This window comes from Sinocyclocheilus grahami, unplaced genomic scaffold (assembly GCF_001515645.1).
Source record: "Sinocyclocheilus grahami isolate Dianchi unplaced genomic scaffold, SAMN03320097.WGS_v1.1 scaffold430.1, whole genome shotgun sequence".
NCBI classification, from domain to species: domain Eukaryota; kingdom Metazoa; phylum Chordata; class Actinopteri; order Cypriniformes; family Cyprinidae; genus Sinocyclocheilus; species Sinocyclocheilus grahami.
In genome coordinates, this window is record NW_015505609.1 from 434,708 (window position 1) to 456,152 (window position 21,445).

Consider the following 21,445-nt stretch of genomic DNA (forward strand, 5'->3'; position numbering starts at 1 on the left):
ATGCTCTTTAGGGTTTTTCAATTTAAGTCCGCTTTATTTCAGTTTTTCGGGGATTATAATGAACTTGATAATGATATTGCCATAAAACGCAATTATATTAGTAATGAGTCAAACTCGTATGTCTTAACAAGGCAACATTTAAACTAAAACTCAAGACAAAATGAAAGTTTACAACCATCGTTTTCCTGTTATTAACTGAACAACACAGGATAATAAACTCTATATGGCAGACAGCAGGCAGGCGACTGTAAACGTGACAGTAATTTGATTGGTTATGGTGACTCTGGCGTGGGTGGACCAATAATAGTAAACAAATCCTGTGCGCGCATGCGTGGTGCGAGAGTGCTGATGGGGGTTAGTCAGAAGCATCTGCTGTGCTGTTAGCTAAACATATCTACTAAGGTTGAGGGCAGTTATTAGGGTTTTGTTCGACAGAGTCAGTAAGTATTTATATATTACTTCCTTATTGTTTTTTATATTTATTATTTTACATATTAAATGTACGGTTTAAAATCATTGTTAATAGTGGTAAAGTTGCTAGCTTCGAAGAGCTAACCGTTGCACTTTCACTACTGCAACCAACAGCTAGTTTCCTCATTTGCGCACGTTTTATATTATATTTATCATTTGTACTTATAACATTTTGCATACCCTATCGTGCACTTTGTATTGTTTGGAACTTTTAACTTCTCTGATGTTTTTGTTCACGATAATGTTTACGTTTGGCCTAACTCGTTAGCCTAGCCACACGACTTTTAAAGAGACGCAGGTGTTGGCCAATCAGCATCAGATCGTCTGAATACGAGGCGGGGCGTGCATTGTGTACACACTGTACGTGCTGCACTGGAAGAATATGAAGTTTTGTCTCACTTTCATAGCCATATAAGGCTTATTTGCAAACCTGTTCTTCACAGGAATGCTACGCGGCTGTAGATTGTCACATGTGGTTTGATGTTATTTTCAGTTCTGTGAAGTAAGGCTAAAACATCTGTGGTTTACCAGAATCAGGGGAAGTTAATGAAACCTAGCAACCCAGCATGTAAATAATGTGATGTCTGTGGTTTAAATGAAGTCACTGTCTTTGTCAGCTGTGTATTCATATAATATTGGCCTTAAGTCATCCCATATATTATATAGCAAGGGTTTTCAAACTGAGGTACTGGGCCCCCTAAGGTGTTAGGGGGTCTTTGGAAAAGTTACGAGAAAAATAGTGTAAAAAAAGGACAAATTTAATTAATTAAATGAAAGTTAATAAAAAATCATAATTAGATTTCAAAATAAATGTGTAAATAAAAATACAAGCAGTACAATACTTTGAGTAGAAAAAAATTCTATATACTAAATATTGTAGGCATATTTATATATTTGTAAAGTTTACTTGTCACAGTAAAAATTTGGTATTTTTACCAAAGAAACTATAGATGCTTTTTAAATTTTAGGATGGGTGTTCCTCGCACTACGATGCCCCCAGTGGCATCTAAAAGCTTGATTTTAATGTCAAATAAATTTTGAAACATGCTTTTTTTATATTCATCAACCCTCTACGCACACCTTGGCAATATAATCGCCATTAGCTAGTAAACTTTTCTGTTTACTCGCCAGACTGATATACTATTTTACACACACACACACACACACACACACACACACACACACACACACGTCTACTTAGCTATCTAAATGGAGACATTACATAGACTTCTATTGTTTTTATATACAGATAGTTATACACTTTTTAACCTAAACCCACCTTACCCCTCTCAGAAAACTCTGCATTTTTAAAAAGTAAAAAAAAAACGTTGTTTACTTTATTTTTATAACAGTTTTACAAATGAGGACATCCACAAATTTAGGTTTTTGCCGATTTTGTCAGGTTTTGCTCACAAATTTGTCCCCAAAATATGGTTAAGTACACACACACGCACACACACACACACACACATATGATTCCACCCAATCAGCTTATCTTTGTAAAATGGAACAGCTTCTTAAATAACTGAATGTGCACTCTTAACTTCAGCCAATCAAGCATTATATTATGATATTATGATAATTAAGCACTATTTAATGATAGATCTAGTGATTAGAACTAAAACTTGGTAGCCATGAATGAATGCATATTTGTCATTTTAACTGAACTTAGGACTGGTGGTGGTGTTTAAGATATTGTTGGTCATAGGTAATAGTAATTATTATTAAAAGATTCTACTACTACTACTATTATTATCTGCTGGGTTCATGAATATTAATCACGTTGTCAGCGTTCGCTCGAACTGATTTGCTGAAATCAAAACAGGGACGGTAATAGATGAGCGCCAGCCAACGAGAGCTGTTCACGCATTAGCTCCGCCCACTGCCCGAGAAACCGGCATATCTTCTGCTTGTTCTTAAAAGCTGAATAATTCTAAATGAACTTATTTTGACAGGAAAATACAACAAAGAATATGGTTTACATTACCTTCACACTAGTTTACGGTACGCCAAATACAGGTGTGCTGCGTGCTACACACTGCGCATCCATTGAGTACATGACATGATCCATTGAGCGCATCCAAATAGTACAGATCGCTTGACGGAGAGCGAAACTCTCAAGCGCTCAGTCAGCCTGTTTATCGAGTGAAAATCTGTGTTGAACGCCTCTCACACACTGAGAGTAAAATCTAAGAATTTACTAGCCAATGGCTAATGTTAGACATTATTTAGTCGCCCAGAGTAAGATTTAGTCGCATATGCGAGTGATTTACTCGCAATGTAGAGGGTTGTTCTGAAATTAGAATTTTTCATGCTTCGTTATTTGCTGATATAGTCTGTTTTATATTAGATGCACATTGAGATATTACAGTTCAATCAATTTGTCATACAGGTGTTGAGGACTCGGTTGGCCAAGATGGCGTCTGACACGCTGATTTCTAGGGGTATAATGACCTTTTACCCAACAATTGAAGAGTTCAAGAACTTCAACCGCTACATTGCGTACATGGAGTCCCAAGGTGCACACAAGGCAGGCCTGGCCAAGGTTAGATGAAAACACTACTCTTTACTCTTTAGGCTAAGCTACTACTGTCAAAAAGACATGCATAAAATTATATTTATTTTGCTCAACTACAGATCGTCCCGCCCAAAAACTGGAAGCCTCGACGTTCGTATGATGACATTGATGACCTACTAATACCTGCACCAATTCAGCAGGTTGTGACTGGGCAGTCAGGGCTGTTCACCCAGTACAACATCCAGAAAAAAGCCATGACTGTGAAAGAGTTCCGTAAAACAGCCAACAGTGACAAGTAAGTCTTGTTGGCCTTGTAACACATTTTCCAGAGGAAATTGATCATAACCTCATCTGTCCTTCCTGTTTAAGGTTTTGCAGTCCTCGGTATGATGATTTTGAAGAGCTTGAAAGGAAATACTGGAAAAATTTAACCTTTAACCCTCCTATCTATGGAGCTGATGTTAATGGGACCCTGTATGACACAGTAAGTAAACACTTGTAAGCATTTCTGAATGAGTTCTATTTGGTTTAACTTTTGGTTTGAGTGCTCTCTGATGTGAAGTCATTGTTTCCTTTTTCATGTCTTACACAGGATGTCAAAGAATGGAATATAGGGCACTTGAATACTATTCTTGACACCGTGGAGCATGAGAGTGGAATCACTATTGAGGGAGTAAACACACCCTACCTCTACTTTGGAATGTGGAAAACCACTTTTGCTTGGCACACTGAGGACATGGATCTCTACAGCATTAATTACTTACACTTCGGGGAACCAAAGTCTTGGTAAGTTTGCTTGTCAAACCTGTGGCTTTCACTAGAATGCAGTCTGGTTAACTTTATTTTGCTAGACAAAACTAATTTGTAGATGAAATTAGGCATGGGCCGATTACCGGTTTCAAGGTATACCGCGATTTGAAAATTTCACGGTTTCAAAACCGCTAATATTTTCCGTTATACCGTTCCTGCGGTATGCACTATTTTTCATGTCTCCTCAAAGACTGAAAGTGTAGGAATCCCTCAGGTTGAGTGCAGTGTAGGGCAGTGCACGATTAATCGAATGCGATTGTCATGCGCATTTTGTTAGTAATTCCGGTTCTGTAATCAGCAGGAAATCATCATCACGTGATTTCAGATGGAGCAGAATTACACATAGCCGTAGTTCACTGACAAGTTACGCAAAAAAATTGCGGATGGTTTTATTGCGCGATTATGAAATCGAAGAAATCGTTCGCGATAATGACAGCTGTTTGCATAGCTTCTCAGTGAACTACGGCTCTGTGAAGTAAATGCTGCTCCATCTGAAAGCATGTGAAAATACCACATTTAATAAAATTTTTACTACAAACTCACTTCATAATGTCAGTCGAGTGTTTGAAATAAATCCTTCTGTGAGATGATGTGGCTTCTTACACAGAATAAGGCATGCAACATATTTCATAGTATTTAAGCAGTGATAAAGGCATTGCATTATAAATATACTTTATTTTAATGAAAATTATAATAATAAGAACTCCGATAAACCGTATATTGCCGTAGTCGTGTGTTTATTAGTCACGTTGAATCAGTGAAAGCAGTTAAATCTTCTGTTTATCCAGCTGCAGCCATAGGCATTTTCTGCGAGGCGTATTTGGAGTTTCAGCGCGAGAGCGCCCTCTGGCCTTTGGATGGAGATTTAACCATGCTTCACTGAAAGATACGCATGACAATCGCAGCTTCTGTCGAATCGCGATCTCGATTCCATTTCGATTTATCGTGCAGCCCTAGTGCAGTGTAGAGAGTAACACGACCCTCCTCCTCCTGTTGGTGCGAGCGGTCAGTCACGTGTGTGTAGGATGGCCGAACTTAAGGAGCTGCCCCTGGAACTTACACGATCGGCAACCGGACGTTTTTTGTCTTATTGCAACTCGTCTCTGTTCTGGACTTGCACAAGCTGCGTTGCAATGCAATCATTTTCCAAAATGTAATTTATGTGAAAATATGAAGTCTGTAAACGCCCGTTAACACAGGCCAGAGACGCCGAAGACAGACGCACAGAGAAAAATACGTGAAACCGTGATATTTTTGCTTAAGGTTATCATACCGTCAAAATCTCATACCGGCCCATGCCTAGATGAAATGTGAGCCAATGGGCATAAAGGTGGTTGTTGTAATTGTCTGTCCTAAGTGCTAAATTTGTCTGGAATGATCTCACAGGTACTGCGTGCCTCCCGAACATGGAAAAAGACTGGAGCGGTTAGCCAAAGGTAAACAGCCTTTTATGTCCTCAATTCTGTACAAGAAAATATTTTTCTCGATTTACATTTGCTCATATTTATTGCTTCCTATTGTCTCCCTAAGGCTTTTTCCCTGGAAGTTCACAAAACTGTGAAGCATTTCTTAGGCACAAGATGACTCTTATTTCTCCCTCAATTCTAAAGAAGTATGGCATTCCTTTTGAAAAGGTATGTTGTTGTGAGTGCATTTGATGACTTGATTTTTATTATTAGTACCCCATTTTACGCCCGTTTCACACTAGACACGCAAGTAGAGTATAATCAGACACAGACACCGTGAAAACATAGCTTGTTATATGTGTAGTATGTGTGGGACAGTGGGAGGGGAACACGGTCGCATCATAGCAGAGTATTTTGCCCAGCATAAATCAAAGCATGTGACATACAGCTGTCAGAAGAGAGCACCTAAAAAAGGTGGCACAATGGACAATACCTATCTGCATTTGCAGTACACAAGCCTAGGTTCACCTGCGCGTGACGGACGCTGCCAGTGTGAAAGCACAACAGGCCTGCGCTGCTTCCACTCTGCTTATGCATCCAGTATGAAGCCAGACTTAGGCTTCCTGTTTCCTCAATGTACTGTACATTTGTTTGTAACTCTATTTGAGGAGGTTTTGTGATGTCATTGTCAGTTTTTGCTTTGCAGATCACTCAGGAGGCTGGAGAGTTCATGATAACGTTTCCATATGGCTATCATGCAGGGTTTAACCATGGTTTCAACTGTGCTGAATCTACCAACTTTGCCACAAGACGATGGGTTGACTATGGAAAGCAAGCCATACTGGTAAAAATGAATAAATAAATAACCGGTTATATCACAGGATTAAATCAACTTTGAAAATGCATTAAAATAGAAAACATTTATTCTAAATTGTAATAATATTTCAATAGTATTACTGTTTTTATTGTGTTTTTTGATCAACTAAATGCATCCTTGGTGAGCATGAAAGACTCCAAAATATTATATATAATATGATAAAATGATTCCTGTGATGGCAAAGTTGAATTTTCAGCAGCCATTACTCCAGTCTTCAGTGTCGCATGATCCTTCATTCTAGTATGCCGATTTGGTGCTCAAGAAACTTTTCTTCTTATTATATATGTTCAAAACAGTTGTCCTGCTGAATATTCTTGTTGACATTTTTATTTAGATTCTTTGATGAATAGGAAGTTTAAAAACAGCATTTGAAATGGAAGTCTTTTGAAACATTATTAATGACTTTACTGGCAACTTTGATCAATAAAATGTGTCCATACTGAATTAAAGTATTAAATTCTTTAAGTATTAAAAGCTTTTGAATGGTAGTGTATATATAAACAGTTGTAATCTGTATCATCTTTGTCAGTGGCATTTATTGTGTACTTAAATGCTTGTACACACTACACAGTGCATCAATCTTGGTATATTTTCCCCTTAGTGTTCTTGTAGAAAAGACATGGTGAAGATCTCCATGGATGTGTTTGTAAGGAAATTTCAGCCTGAACGGTACGAGCTGTGGTTGTCGGGGAAGGACAATGCTCCCATTGACCACTCCAAGCCTATGCCTGAAGCAGCTGAGTTTTTAGGTGGAGAGGCTGGGAAGAGTGGTGCTCAGGAACTCTGCAACGTTAACCAAAGTAGTGAGGGACAAAAAAAGAGGTGAAAAACAATCACTGATCTTCTCATTTGCACATACTGAGATGTGAAAAGAATCCTGTTATATCAGTTTTAAATGTTGCCTTTTCTAATTAAATTAGCTTGGCCAAACAAAGGATAGGAACCAAAAGACACAGGGTGTGTCTGGATTTACCAGAGGAAGTTCTTCCAAAGAGTGAAACAAATGATGAGGAGGTTGAATATGGGAAGAAGAGCCGCTTGACTACATACACAGAACAATGCAGAGAGTATCCAGGTGCGTCATGTTGTAATGGCCTAAATTTAAAAAATAAAAAAAAATTTAATTGTTATTTCAAATAAATAGTTTTACAGATTTTCAAAATTGACAAACTAAGGCAACTTTAAGTGATATTGACCACTGGAACACCTTCAAAAATTGTGTTGTTAATATATATATATATATATATATATATATATATGAAATTTGATGAAAACCAAATCTATTTCAGAATTTGAAGATGAAGATGACGATGACCTGCTGCCTCTGATGGGTTCAACCAGTTTAAAGATGCTTCCTGGTTCTAGAAGCCCTGCATCTGGAGAGCATGTTAGGGGTGCAGGTTTAAGTGCCACAAACCCGTTCTCAGCCTGTACACAATCCTTCCCAAAGCGTCATCTCTCTATAGCATCTGTCCCTACTGTCCCTCACTGCCTGTCAGCCGTGCCACGGATTTCCACCAAACCAGGGGTGGCCAGCCTTCTTTTTCATCGGACCCTGAGCCCTTCAGATGCCCTGCAGGTCCACAGCTATGCAGCCAGATCAGTGCTTTATAAACCTAAACAACCCAGCAAAGAGAAACCCAGAGAAGACCTCAATGAGTCAGACATCAAACCGGATGTGAGGCCAAATACGCCACAACCAAACACAAAGGTTGGTACATATATTGACTTAGCGTGTTGATATTTGATAGGGGCTTTTTAAGTGATTTTGTAGTTGAGTACTGAAGCATATAAAAATGCAAGTAACTAAATATTATGCAATAAAATCAGCAGTTAATTGATTATAAAAAAAATCAGTGAGCCAGTGATTATTTTCATGTAATTGCTAATAATAGACATTGAAACTATTATATTTATATATAATATATACAGTATAATATATATTTATATTATACTGTATATTGAAACTGTATTAAAAATAAAATGCTAAACACGAAAATAAAATAATTGTAAATAATTTAAGTGCATTTAGCCGTCACATTATTATGTACAGTATGAAAAATGAATATTCATTTTAAAATTTACTAAAGGCATTTAACAATGTTATTAATATATTAATGATTACTTTTGAGTGAAATTACTTCAAAGGTAACTTAAATGTAAAAATTGAGGAAATGAATGTTACATGTAATATTGTGACACTGAAGATTTGGAGTAATTGCTGCTGAAAAATTGTCTTTGCCATCACAGGAATAAAGTACGTTGTTAAATGTATATATTTTAAAAAGTCAGTTATTTTGCAATAATATTTCAAAGTATTTTTATTTAAAAAATGCTGCCTTGGTGAGCATAAGAGTTTTCAAAAACATAAAAAAAGCATAGCAACTCCAAACTTTTGAACAGTAGTGTACGTTGAATGTGTATGTATATATATATATATATATTTATTTAAATCACCTTGATGACATGAATCCAAATGAAAATGAACTCCTCTTGCTTTTTTTCAGCTTGAAATCGAGGGAGAGAAAGAGAATAAGAGCATGAAGAGGAAACTGCAGCCACTCAGTAAATTGCCACGCTTGCATCCCCTGCTCAGAGAAAGCTCCAGTGATGACGGTTAGGATCTGCTTCACATTGTTCATTTATTGTCGCATCACTGTTTTGTGCTCTGTCTAATTAGCTCCTTCACTCCACAGAGATTCAAGAGCCAGCAGCTGAGCCAGAGGAGACCGATCCCTGGGCCAGACTCCTGGCTCCCATGTGGCAAAGCAAGCCACGCAACTTTAGAGTTGAGAAGGATTTTAACTTTCGCATGGGCCAGCATCCTCCGTACTGTGCAGTGTGTACCCTCTTTCATACGTACACAGAGGTAACGCATGCTATTACTATAATCACAAAAATCTCTTTATTGCTCAAAGTTCTTTTGTTTGAGTGGCAAACACAGCAACTTGGTCTCATTGGCTGTTTGATGCTGCTAGTTGCTCAGAAATTACACACTGAAGTCTGATAAGTTGTGAAAAGAAAATGTAGTAAAGACATGATACAGTAAGAAGTAATCATCCCTTTATTTGTGAGCTGATAGTTGAAAAGTGATTTGTGGAATCACTGTGCACTTTGCCGTTTCTTCTGTATAGAGTGATGTAATCAGCCTGAGTCAGAGTGGTTCAGCAGCTGAAGGAGGAGACATACAGAGGACCAAGCCACTGATTCCAGAGATGTGCTTCACCAGCAGCTCTGAAGGACACCTGTCCACCCCGAATCTGGAGGAAGACGGCACTAGCCAACTCGTCAGCTGCTCTGAGTGTAGTGTGCGTGTACATACAAGTAAGCAGTTTGTCACTCACTGTTATCACTGAAATATCTGCACTTGATATGATGTGTCACAGCAGTGGCAGGCCTTTTCTAGACAGCATTTTCTAATTATTTTATAATTACACATGCAGTTTATTAAACTAGAGACTGCATGGAATATTTCTACATTTTGTACAGATTTTACTTTCTCGATTCATATTCTTGGTTGTCTCATCATGTTCCATATAATTTGCCTACTGGCCATAGACAACCATTTGAGAGTTTGGGATTAATACTTTTAATAGTTAATTAATATTAACGTTAATAGTAAGATGAAATGTATCTCGATCACTAAATCAGCATATTATAATGATTTATGAAGGATCATGTGACACTGAAGACTGGGGTAATGGCTGCTGAAAATTCAGCTTTACCATCACAGGAATACATTATATTTGAAAACAAACAACAAATTATTTTAAATTGTTATAAATATTTCTTAATATTTTAGTTTTTACTATAATTTTAATTTATATTGTCAAATAAATGCAGCCTTGGTGAGAATAAGAGACTTCTTTCAAAAACATTAAAATGTCTTGCTGACCCCAGACTTTTGAACAGTAGTGCATATAACCTCTTATTAAATGAGAGACTACATGGAATATCTGTGCCTTTTTAAAAGTTACATAACAGAACTATTCAAAGTAGGACTGGGAGATATAGCCAAAAAGTAATATCTCTGTATTTTTTGGCTGAATTGCAATATACGGCATATATCTCCTGTATTTTCTACATTTTTCTATTTGGATTATAAAATATATATTTATTTAAAAAAAAAAAATTTTTACATCCTGTCCAATGTTGTCCAATGAAACAATGTTTAAAGGCAATTAAAACAAACATAGTGAAAGTAACCATGTAGGCTATGCTATATATTGTGCAAAAAAAGGGGCTAAAATCACATTACATTTTAACATTGTAACATTACAATCTAAAAACAAAAATAATGCTATTTAAAGCAGAAGTTAAATTCACTTAACTAAAAGTGAATAGATATAAAACAAAAGCACAGATTAATTGCATTATATTCTGATTACCCCATTACAATAGTCACTTTACAGTTACTGCTATCATAAAATACACTTAGCCCACTTTTGGGTTTAAAATTCTACACATGGCACATTTATTGTCCAACTACAAATATTTTAGTAAAATGTATATTTTAGTCAGAATTATTGCGCTCATATTCTATTGCGCTCCATCTGTTTGGCGCATATGTGCGCGGCGGCACCCATTCACTGAAGTCTGTGAAGTTTAGCGGAGAATCCCTTGCAGTAGGCTCGTGCACTCCTGACAGCAAAATGGAAATATTTCCATGGCTTTCTAACATTTACAGATGGAGAATATACCTGCGAAATGTAAGTTATGCACTGAGGAAAACAACATATCTCAAACGCGTTAAACAGCGCAAAGTAGTGTCTCTGTCAGCAGCACATGTCTGTCAGAGCATCTGACGGGGCGAGCCACTTTAAACTATACGTGTTAACTATATCTTACAAGTTATTTTAAAGCCCTTAATATAAAGCATGTATCATGTTTAGGACAAACTGGATTATGCAATTTCCCCGCAGCAGCTCACTCTGTGTCCTCTGCAATCATTCAGATGTGCTCGTATCAAACTACTGTATATTGATATAGGTGGTATTGCCTCATACCATATCGCTTATGAAAAATATATTGATATATCATTCAAACCATCCCTAACGTTAGCAAAAAATCATGACTGAATGCATTTTTTTTTCTCAATGCACATTCCTTGGTTGTTTGCAATTTAATTTTATTTTTTCATTTATAATTTGAAAACAAAACATGGTCTTCATAACCATTTGTCTCTTACATCATATTAAACTTTAAACAACTTAAAACATAGAAATATTCACTTCCCTTATTGATTGGTATAAATGATAACCTAGGTTTTATATTGCAAAAGAAATGTTCACATTTATGTAATTTGTCTGCTATCCATATGTTTTTGAAAATGTAATTGGGTAATTTGATGAATTGTGAATGTTTTGTCTTCAGGTTGTTACGGTGTTTCTCAGGATGCTAATCTGGACGAGTGGAGATGTTCCCGCTGTGAAGCTAATGCCATTACTCAGGTCAGTTAGCAGGGGAGTGTCTAGAGCATTTTAAATGGGGGGGCCAGTCGGGGGCACTGGCTCAAAAGAGGGAGGCCGGGGGGGGTCGCAGGTTGTGTTTGCGGAACTATGTATGTTATAATACATCGTGTACACTCACTAAACAAAGAGTGACAGAGACAGAGCAGAGCAGAGCCATTTCATAAAAGAACAACATGTCCAGTTTTGTGTGAGTGAAGGAAATACGCTTGGGAGTGGAGAGATTCGTCCTCACGCACATGGATCGCGTGCCTACACATGCGAGGATCCGCCATTGCCAGATACAGTTAGATATTTACTAATGTCTGCTATCCATATGTTTTTGAAAATGTAATTGGGTAATTTGATGAATTGTGAATGTTTTGTCTTCAGGTTGTTACGGTGTTTCTCAGGATGCTAATCTGGACGAGTGGAGATGTTCCCGCTGTGAAGCTAATGCCATTACTCAGGTCAGTTAGCAGGGGAGTGTCTAGAGCATTTTAAATGGGGGGGCCAGTCGGGGGCACTGGCTCAAAAGAGGGAGGCCGGGGGGGGTCGCAGGTTGTGTTTGCGGAACTATGTATGTTATAATACATCGTGTACACTCACTAAACAAAGAGTGACAGAGACAGAGCAGAGCAGAGCCATTTCATAAAAGAACAACATGTCCAGTTTTGTGTGAGTGAAGGAAATACGCTTGGGAGTGGAGAGATTCGTCCTCACGCACATGGATCGCGTGCCTACACATGCGAGGATCCGCCATTGCCAGATACAGTTAGATATTTACTAAAAACAAGCCTATCGCAAGACATCTGGTAGGGGGGGCACCTGGGGTTAGATCATTTGAGTAGGTTTACAGTTGTTGTTTTTTTTTTTTATCCCCAAAACCTCTGCTATGCATTTTTCTAGCTGCTAGGGGGCACTATTATATCTGGCTGTCATGCATGACAAGGTTTTTCCAGTTGCACCTGCTTTCACTCATCTGTTTATTAATCCCAGTGGTTTGACTAAGTGTTTGTGTCTTTCTCTCAGGACTGCTGTTTATGCTCTCTGAGAGGAGGAGCTCTGCAGAAGGCCAACAATGACAAGTAGGTAGCCAGGAGCCTCTGGGTGGAGCCCCTTATGGTCAACAGCAGCCATTTTCAGTTATACACATTCCTCTCAGCTGAATGACAGTTTTGTGAGCTGCTGACAACACGTCATGTTTGGGGTTTTACCTCAGGCAATTGATGAAACCTGCTTGGGTTGAAAATGTGTTTTGTTGCAGGTGGGTTCATGTATTATGTGCCGTAGCAGTGCTGGAGGCTCGCTTCGTGAACATTGCAGAGCGCAGTCCTGTCGATCTCAGTAATATCCCACTTCAGAGATTTAAGCTGGTATGTTAATGTTTTGTCTAGAAAAGTGAAATACCTATCTAAATGCAGTGCTGAATGACATATGCAGGGTACATTTATGTAAATGTATTTGATCTTGGCCAGTACAAAAGCAGTGGAGCTCTTAATTAGGGTGCCCACATTAATTGTGAACTCACAAACTCACACTAAATCATGGTGTGATGGTTTCAAGAAAAAAATATTTGGCATCGCTACTTTTTTCAACATTGATAATAATAAATGTTTCTTGAACAGTACTGTATTTTTGAGCAAATGAGTAAGTGATGTGTGGTGCGCATGTAATATTTATTTCTGAAAGATTTAATAATCTTAATATCCCCAAACTTTTGAATCATGTATGTGTATGAGCATGCAAATACTATATGAAATGAGGCAAGATATGGCAATGCAGTAATTTGTCATGTTACTCATTGGAAAACATACTGTTATTGTGAAAGCTTTGCAATTCTGAGAACAGAAAGATATTCTCAAATTACTGAAAACAATAGGTAGCAGTAGGTTGGCAGCATCTCTTCTCCTAGTTAATTAGTCACCAGCACTGTTTGTATAACACATCTGTTAAGCAGTGTAATAAAAGGGGATTTTGGTAATCTAATCTCTTCATTAAACCTATAATGAATCATAAAAAATAGTCTAAAAATTTACTTCTGAATTCATTAAAATTTGTTAATTGTTCACTTTGCCTAACCCTAATTCTGTTTCTACTGCCAAAGACATAACTAAAAATGTTTTTTTGTTTTTGTTTTTTTAGAAATGCCAGTTCTGTCGTAAGTGGGTGAAGAAGAGCACGGGTTGCTGCGTGCAATGCTCACACGGCCGCTGCTCCACTTCCTTCCACCCGACCTGTGCGCAGGCAGCTGGAGTTCAAATGCACCCGGATGATTGGCCATTCGTTGTTTACTTTACCTGCTGGAGACATAAGGGTGGCATCCATGTAGAGGTATAGACACAACACAGATGTGTGTAGGATGATAGTGAAGTCTAGTTTTGACACCTGAACAATTGAAATACACATAGAAGCCTGATCTCTGTTTTTGCCTTTAACTGCTTTGAATGACACAATAAGGGCATGATAAGAGGACAGATTCTTCTTCGTTTGCTGGTGTACAGCCACTGGTGGTTCTAACATGGGCAAAGCAGTGTTAAAGGCAAATAATAAAATGCAACTAACCATGTAATAGCACATAGTTTGTGCAGCAGAATTAAACCACTTTTAAAGTGGCCCTATTATGCCATTTTTAAGGTTCCTAATTGTTTTGGGAGTCTCCTACAATAGGTTTACATGCATGCAATGTCAAAAAACGCTTTTAATTTTCACAAAGTATGCATTTAATATCACCTCTTTTTCCAACGATTCTCAAATGATTCATTTGAAGCAGTTCTAAGATTCAGCCTCTCTAAACCCCTCCTTTCTGTGAGCCTACTCTGCTTTGATTGGTCTGATGGCCCAGTCTGTTGTGATTGGTCTACTGCGTACAGCAGGTGTCGGAAACGATATGCCCATTGCCATAGTTCCTTATATTGAATGCTCGATATAAAATATCAACATCATTTATTTAGCATACTTACAGGTTGTGATTCAGTGGAGCCAGCTGGTCCAAATAAACTGGGTACTGAGCCATCTTTCAAGAGCAAGTGTTTTGTGAATTGCGCGTTGAACTCCCCGAGATTAGAGAAGCAGTATACAAACACAAAAAAGATTGGGGTTGTACTGCTGTGGCAGAGTGGAAAAAATCAATTTAACCACTGATTCTTTGCAGCCTCATCTTTCAGAAGTGAAAATGAAACAAATTTACTTTCACAGCATAGAACACAGCGTCTTCTAGACATGATGTTAACCACACGAACAAGCTACAGTGTTCATGTCATGACACATGTCATGAATATGAAGGTTTTTTATGCATGTTTATGACAACTGTCATTAAGTGTCATTCACTCAGTTATGTAATTTTTAATGCAAAGATGACATTGTTTGATATGTCTTTGTTATGGGCTATGGTTAGAGGTAAGGGTAGGGTTAGGTTAGGGTTAGGTCAAATGTCATATTTGCATAAAAAATTACATAACTGAGCGAATGACACTTAATGACACATGTGTTATGTCATGATTATGAAGGTGTCATGTCAGTCTTATGCACACTCCTTCAAGAAAAGTGTTACCCAAATGTGTTACCCCATGATCTGTAGCCGTCACAGAAGTAGGATTCGAATTACTGACGACTCTGCTCAATGTTGATTCTTTCTTTTGGGAGACAATAACTTTATTTACCGTGCACTTTCAGCTTTACAACTTTGCAGATCATTTACATTCACATACAGCTACATTACACACTAAATAAAATAGGAAAAGAAAATGCTTCCCGTTGTCTTGTTGACATCAAAGGTCCAATGTCCAATCACACTTTATATTATTTTGGTGCAAATTTGGCCTCAGTCAAAAAAATAAAACGAGGAACTGCTATCATTTACTGCAGACCCGCAGACTGTAGCTGTGTCCCAATTCAGGGACTGCATCCCTCAAAGAACATGGACTTCAAAGACCACACCATCGAAGGCCGTGAAGTTCGAACCAAGCATTTTTAAAAGGGAAGGTCTAGCTTACGGAGGATTACTCTTTGTCTAGCAACTGTGACTGCTGCCGTTGAGGAGCGCCAGTAACGTTGGTACTGGACTTCTTTTAAAAGCTATATTCAACTGTCTGAAAACTAAACAACTTGGTCCATTTATGTACATAACAAAAAGTATAAACTATTTATTGAATCACATCTGATAGAAGTTAGTTTAAATATTTTTTTGTAACATTTGTGTAGATATTCAAGTAAGTTGAAACCCAATGCTTGAATTTAAAAGTGTAATCCAGTATAGAGTCCTGTTGTCACTGGCGTGCAGTGAATCTTGGGATATTTTGGGCCGTGAAGGGTCCAATTATTGTATTATCCTTAATGGCTTGGGAAATGAAGGCCACATTTTGAGGCTGCATTTGAAGGAGGCTTTGGAATCAGACAGATTTCAGCACCCCACTGTGACAAATTTGGTCATCAAATGCAGCCTATGAATTGGGACACAGCTTGTGTGTCCAGGTCATTATGTCTTATAAAACATCAGATAATTTGACCTTTTTATGACGGGACAAGTTTAGTTCAGGTTGTAAAGTGACTCTGCCACTCCTCAAAAATGTAATGATATTTATGAATGATTAATTGTGAAAAAATATATTTCAAAATGTTTTACAGTGTTGCATTAAGCGTGTAAGGAAATTGTATTACTTGATGGTTACACCACATGACATTTTTTAGTCATTAAATTATTGTCATTAGAAACTTTTACTGACAGTTTTTTCAAAACCATATAAAACAAACAGAAATAAAAGGTGTGCATTTCTGAAAAACCTGACACAAGTAGTAGAACCAAAAAAAACTAACTTTTTTTTTTACTGTAACTGGCCTGTCTGGGTGATTTATTAGGTTGTAATCAGGTTAATCAGTAATATTTACTGTCTGTTTCCACCAACACCTTGTTGTGCAGGTTGGTGAATAAAATATGTAACTGCAAAAGATGTGTGTTGTCTGAGATGTCTGGTCTCTGACTTTATCTTCTGCAGCGCAATAGAGCATCTATGCGGGAGTTGGAGAAGGGACAGAAAGTAATCTGCAAGCACAGAAATAGCCGATACTACCATTGTGAGGTGGTTGAGCTGACAAAGGCCACCTTTTATGAGGTTATCTTTGATGATGGCTCATTCAGTGACAACCTGTTTCCTGAGGATATAGTGGTACGTGAGTGGTTACACAGCTCAAAACAATGTTTGATGATTAAAAACAGTGTACTGAAGCCCTGCTGGTGTTTATTTTTCAGAATAGAGACTGCAGGCAGCTCGGCCCGCCATCGGAGGGAGACGTAGTTCAAGTACGCTGGACAGATGGCTTGATCTATGGAGCCAAATTTGTGTCTGACCATATCATCCCAATGTACCAGGTCAGAGGACAACAAACAGACTTGCGTACACTATTTGGGTTAGAGTTCAACTTCAGACACTGCAAAGTAGATGCGTCACAGTAGGATCACTGTTTGCAGTCTGAGAATTGTTATAATTTAGCATAGAAGACAGACGACTAATCTGTACTGTATACTTATTATAACATACAATACCATACATATTCACATAAAAACAAAGTACAGTCATGGCTGTCATTTTTTTCCCTCCTGATTTCAGTGGAGGCTGTTTTTGTCTTTTTTTCATGACATTGGCCTAAACACCTAGAATATGTTTGGGGCACCTGACATGCCTGTACTTTTCTTTGTGTTTTCAAACCTATTCTAGCAGTCAGCATCAAGTGCCATATATCTTTATAAACAGGAGAACTTGAAGTTTTAGTCTAGCTCATATAAAGTCTTTTAAAAGAATGTATGAATTTGCCAGAACTTTAAGAAAAACGCAAGCAACAAGTTTTTTTACTGTGTATTCAAATAGAAACTCCTGAAGTTAGAATTTTTCTAGTTGTTTTATACTTCCAAATAAAATTTTAGCAATTTATTACAATATTATTATATGTGCTTTTCAGTGAAAAACAGGTATATTTAGTTCACTGACAATATAGATGTGTCCAAAAAAGTTTAGTGAGTAAAGTAAATAGTAAGGTTGTTATATAATAACAAAATACGGAAGCAAAAGTGACTTTTTTTTTCTCAGAGAAATCAATTTTCAATTTGAACATGAACAACAAAAGCAAACCGTGTAGCAAGTAGTGAATACAATTGTGCAAATGGTCTTGTGCAACAAAATTACAAACAGTGCAAATAATTTTCATAAACTACACACAAAATGAGAGAAATATACCGAATGCAACTGAATAAATAGTGCAAATGATCTTTACAAACTATATAAGATATTAAATATTTAAATATTTACATAACATAAAATATTTTCATAATATAACAACCAAGTGGATCAGTCCATTGGCTGTACTCTGTGTCAGAATCGATTCTAAAACAAATTCCAGCACTTTATCTGATATGTACCGCGGTTTCATCCTTGTTTTTGGTTTGTGTTATGTCAAAGTGCTCTGTCATGTTTTTCTGTGCTTTGTCAAAGAGTGCTCTCATGCAAATGTGTTATTTTGTGTTAGTTTTCATGCATGCACGACGCACTAAATCTCACTTTGCGAAATTTCCAAAGAAACATGCTGATTGGTGGTTCAAAAGACCAAAACCTATGTTTAGTAATTGAGTAATTGACCATCTGAACCAATCTGGGCATGGGGGTGGGACTAAGCATCAGCTGATCAAAATGTGATGACGTAACCACGTTCACTACAGAGCCTCTGAATGTCCAAATGTGACAAATGCGATATCTCCTCTTTACTAGACTTTTTAAAGCATTCAGATTGGATTAGTGGTTCAAAAATGTAAGAACAATAGTAATTTTTAGCCACTGGCGGCTGTTTGGGTCTTTAAGGTTTAAGCAATAAGCTGTGAGAGGTCACACAATAGGCTTACATTTCAGCAGTAGGTCCATGGTTAAATCAGGTACCATGGGTACAGTCCTTACTCATGGTTAAATCACTGTAATCCACAGACTCTACTGGATTATTACTTTTATAAAGCAGCAACATAATAAAAGACACCATCTGTCAAAATATTATTATTATTATAATACTCTGCTGTTCAAAAATTTGTCAGTAAGATTTCTTTTGAAAGAAATTTGTACTTTTTTTTTAGCAAGGAGGCATTATTTATTTATTTTCCATGTTTCAAAAGATTGCTATTTCAAATAAATGCATGCTTTTTATGTTCATCAAAGAATCCTATTTTAAATCAATAAATGCATTATTCTTTTGAAACATTACAAAAATGACAGACCCCAAACGTTTGACCAGTTGTGTATAATCAGAATAAACAATTCTTCCTCCAAATACTATGGTTCATAAGCCTGAGGCCTGCTCCAGGTTAACAATGTGGAAGTCAAATTTATGATGCAACATATTTTAAGTGACTTTAGTCCGGCAAAACTGCCCAACAGATAGGAAATGAGTTTTTTCCCCCCACTTCTTGACTAAGACAGGGTGTTTAGTGATAATACAGGAAACCGAAGAGCAAAGGATGTGCATTAGGTTTGTAATTTATTTATATCTCTGATTATTTTAACATTGTGCCACACATAGAATGACCCTGTTGCTTCATTACCCAACTAAATGAGAAGTATTTTCTGGCAAACATTATAGCTGTCCTTCATCAACATTTCACAGAATGCATACAAATGAGTTGTACAGTCACATTCTAAAATACAATCATTCTGAGTTTACCTGAAGGCAGAGTAACTGTAGACCATTTTTTATCTTTTTACCATTTTTACCGTTGCATTTACCGCTGCAAAGCAATTTACATACCATTTTATAATGGCTTCATTCGCAGCTCTTTTAATTATTTTCCAGGTGGAGTTTGAAGATGACTCTCAGCTTACTGTAAAGAGGGAAGACGTGTACAGTTTGGACGAGGAGCTGCCCAAACGCATTAAAGCCCGCCTGGTGTGTAATTTCCTGCCAGCACTGCTACTTAAGTGATAATGTGCAGTACACCATTGAGAAACTCATAAAATATTTTTCCTTGATCTCTCTTACCACTACATAAGATTTTACCAGAAAAGATTTTAGAATTTTTATCATGTTCATTTAAAAAATCTTGCATAATTTTAACTGCTGTATTTTTGTGTATGCTTGGTTTTTATTTTGTATGTAACTCTTGTATTATTCCAACTCCGTTTATGCCATGAAGATAGCCTTAAATTCTGACATGGCAAAAAAAAATTAATAAAATACTACTACAGTAATCTTAACTTGTAATGACAGTGCAACTGAAAAATCAGTGGTTTAAGCAGACTTTAAATACATTTTCTTTCTATCTCTAGTCTGTGGCATCGGACATGCGCTTCAAAGGAGTGTTTGTGGAGAAGGAGGTGAAGCAAGACTCGAAAAGACAGCGGGTGATCAATTCCCGCTACAGAGAGGATTACATCGAACCAGACATATACAGAGCCATCATGGAGTAACTTACTCCACACAAACAATGTCTTCAACAAACAGATCAATTCGCCAGCTCCGACAACAACTTAAACAGAAAAACAGGCTGGACCAGACATCTCTGTGTTTAAAGTCGACAAACATGTCATCACATGATCAGACAACTGCAAATACATGTCCACCACTGAGCCTTTTGTTTTTAAAAACACCAAGATCAAGTTTTAGACCTTCAGGCTTAGTATGAATTCTCATTGAAGTGATCTTACTGTGAACGGTCTTCGGCCAGCACAGATGAGAGTCCCAGAGATTAAATGCTAGGAATGTCTTGTGTAAGAGTGTTTGTTTGTTTGGACTGCATACGACGGCTCAGGCTCAACGGGGGCGTTGGACGGCTAATGGACTCCTACTATCTTCAGTCAGGTGGTGGTAATGTTTCAACTGTTTTTAATCACCTCCCTGCAGACCCACCGGCTGACTGCACACAAACAGACCTTTAGACGGTCAGACAAATCTTTAGTCAGCGTGGATGCGCCGTCCCACTGACCTTATTTTTTTTTATAGGTCTTAAATTGCTTGGCAATATCTGAATCTCATGGATGAATCTAGTCATTATTAGTACGAGCAGCTCTCATGTGTGATCTACTGTAAACATGGGACATTATATAAAACTAGCTTTATACTCTCACATTTAGGTGGATACAGCAGCTTTGGATTTTGTTTTATTTAATTTTTTATTTTTTTGAAGTGAAAGGAATGCTAGTTTCCTTATTGCATATTAGTTCTGGATTAACTTTGTTTGTAAAAAATGTATTTATATGTGTTCAAGCCAGATTTTCTCTACTTTTTCTACTCTTAGTTGCTTAGTTACTATGCCAACACAGGTAAGAGTGACTTGTCACCAGTCGAACTGGTGCATTTATCCACATTTATTTTTACCTCTTCAGTTCTGAGTTTCATAGTACTTAAGGCAGGGAAGGCAACTTCTTGAAGCACTCCATTTAGAGAGTGCCAAAGAGATGCCTCATTTGAATCACCTACATTATTTAAAAAAAAAAAATGTTTTGTGGAGATTCCTTTAGTTGTGTTGCATTACAGATCCTTGTCTTCAGTTGTTTTGTGCAGTAGGCATTACACTCCTTTGACTTGGAATATAGATCCATTGTTAATTTAAGTTTAAAAACTTTATTTTTAAATTAAAAGCAATGTCTCCTATCTCCCTGAACATTTGTCATTTCTTTCATTTTAGGCTTTTCTGAGTGTTATCATATCACAGCTTGCATGCCTATCCAAAGTCAAAATGAATGGAGTGCTGCAGGGATGATTTTGTTGGCTAAAACTGAGAAACAAGTTAGCATTTTAGCACTTCCAGTTCCATCATCCTGAAGTCAATGTTTTTTTTCTTGAACAGGTTTTTAGTTAAATGCAAAAAAAATAAGGTTTCATGTTTTATTCTACGACATAAAATACATCCGTAATACAGGTGTGTTTTATATATATATATATATAT

At 37.2% G+C, this 21,445-nt stretch overlaps 1 protein-coding gene across 1 annotated transcript; it reads left to right on the forward strand.

The window, feature by feature from the left end:
* The first annotated feature begins 337 nt into the window (after positions 1-337).
* Positions 338-21,153, forward strand: kdm4ab (lysine (K)-specific demethylase 4A, genome duplicate b). The gene is made up of 22 exons (XM_016233432.1): positions 338-440; positions 2,864-3,016; positions 3,109-3,284; positions 3,359-3,473; positions 3,582-3,775; positions 5,186-5,235; positions 5,330-5,433; positions 5,912-6,049; positions 6,684-6,904; positions 7,003-7,157; positions 7,372-7,793; positions 8,590-8,698; positions 8,779-8,951; positions 9,217-9,406; positions 11,456-11,532; positions 12,562-12,617; positions 12,797-12,905; positions 13,675-13,863; positions 16,524-16,694; positions 16,778-16,897; positions 19,354-19,446; positions 19,827-21,153. The coding sequence occupies exons 2-22, from the start codon at positions 2,888-2,890 to the stop codon at positions 19,965-19,967; spliced, it is 3,132 nt and encodes a 1,043-aa protein (XP_016088918.1). The 5' UTR covers positions 338-440; positions 2,864-2,887; the 3' UTR covers positions 19,968-21,153.
* Positions 21,154-21,445: the final 292 nt, after the last annotated feature.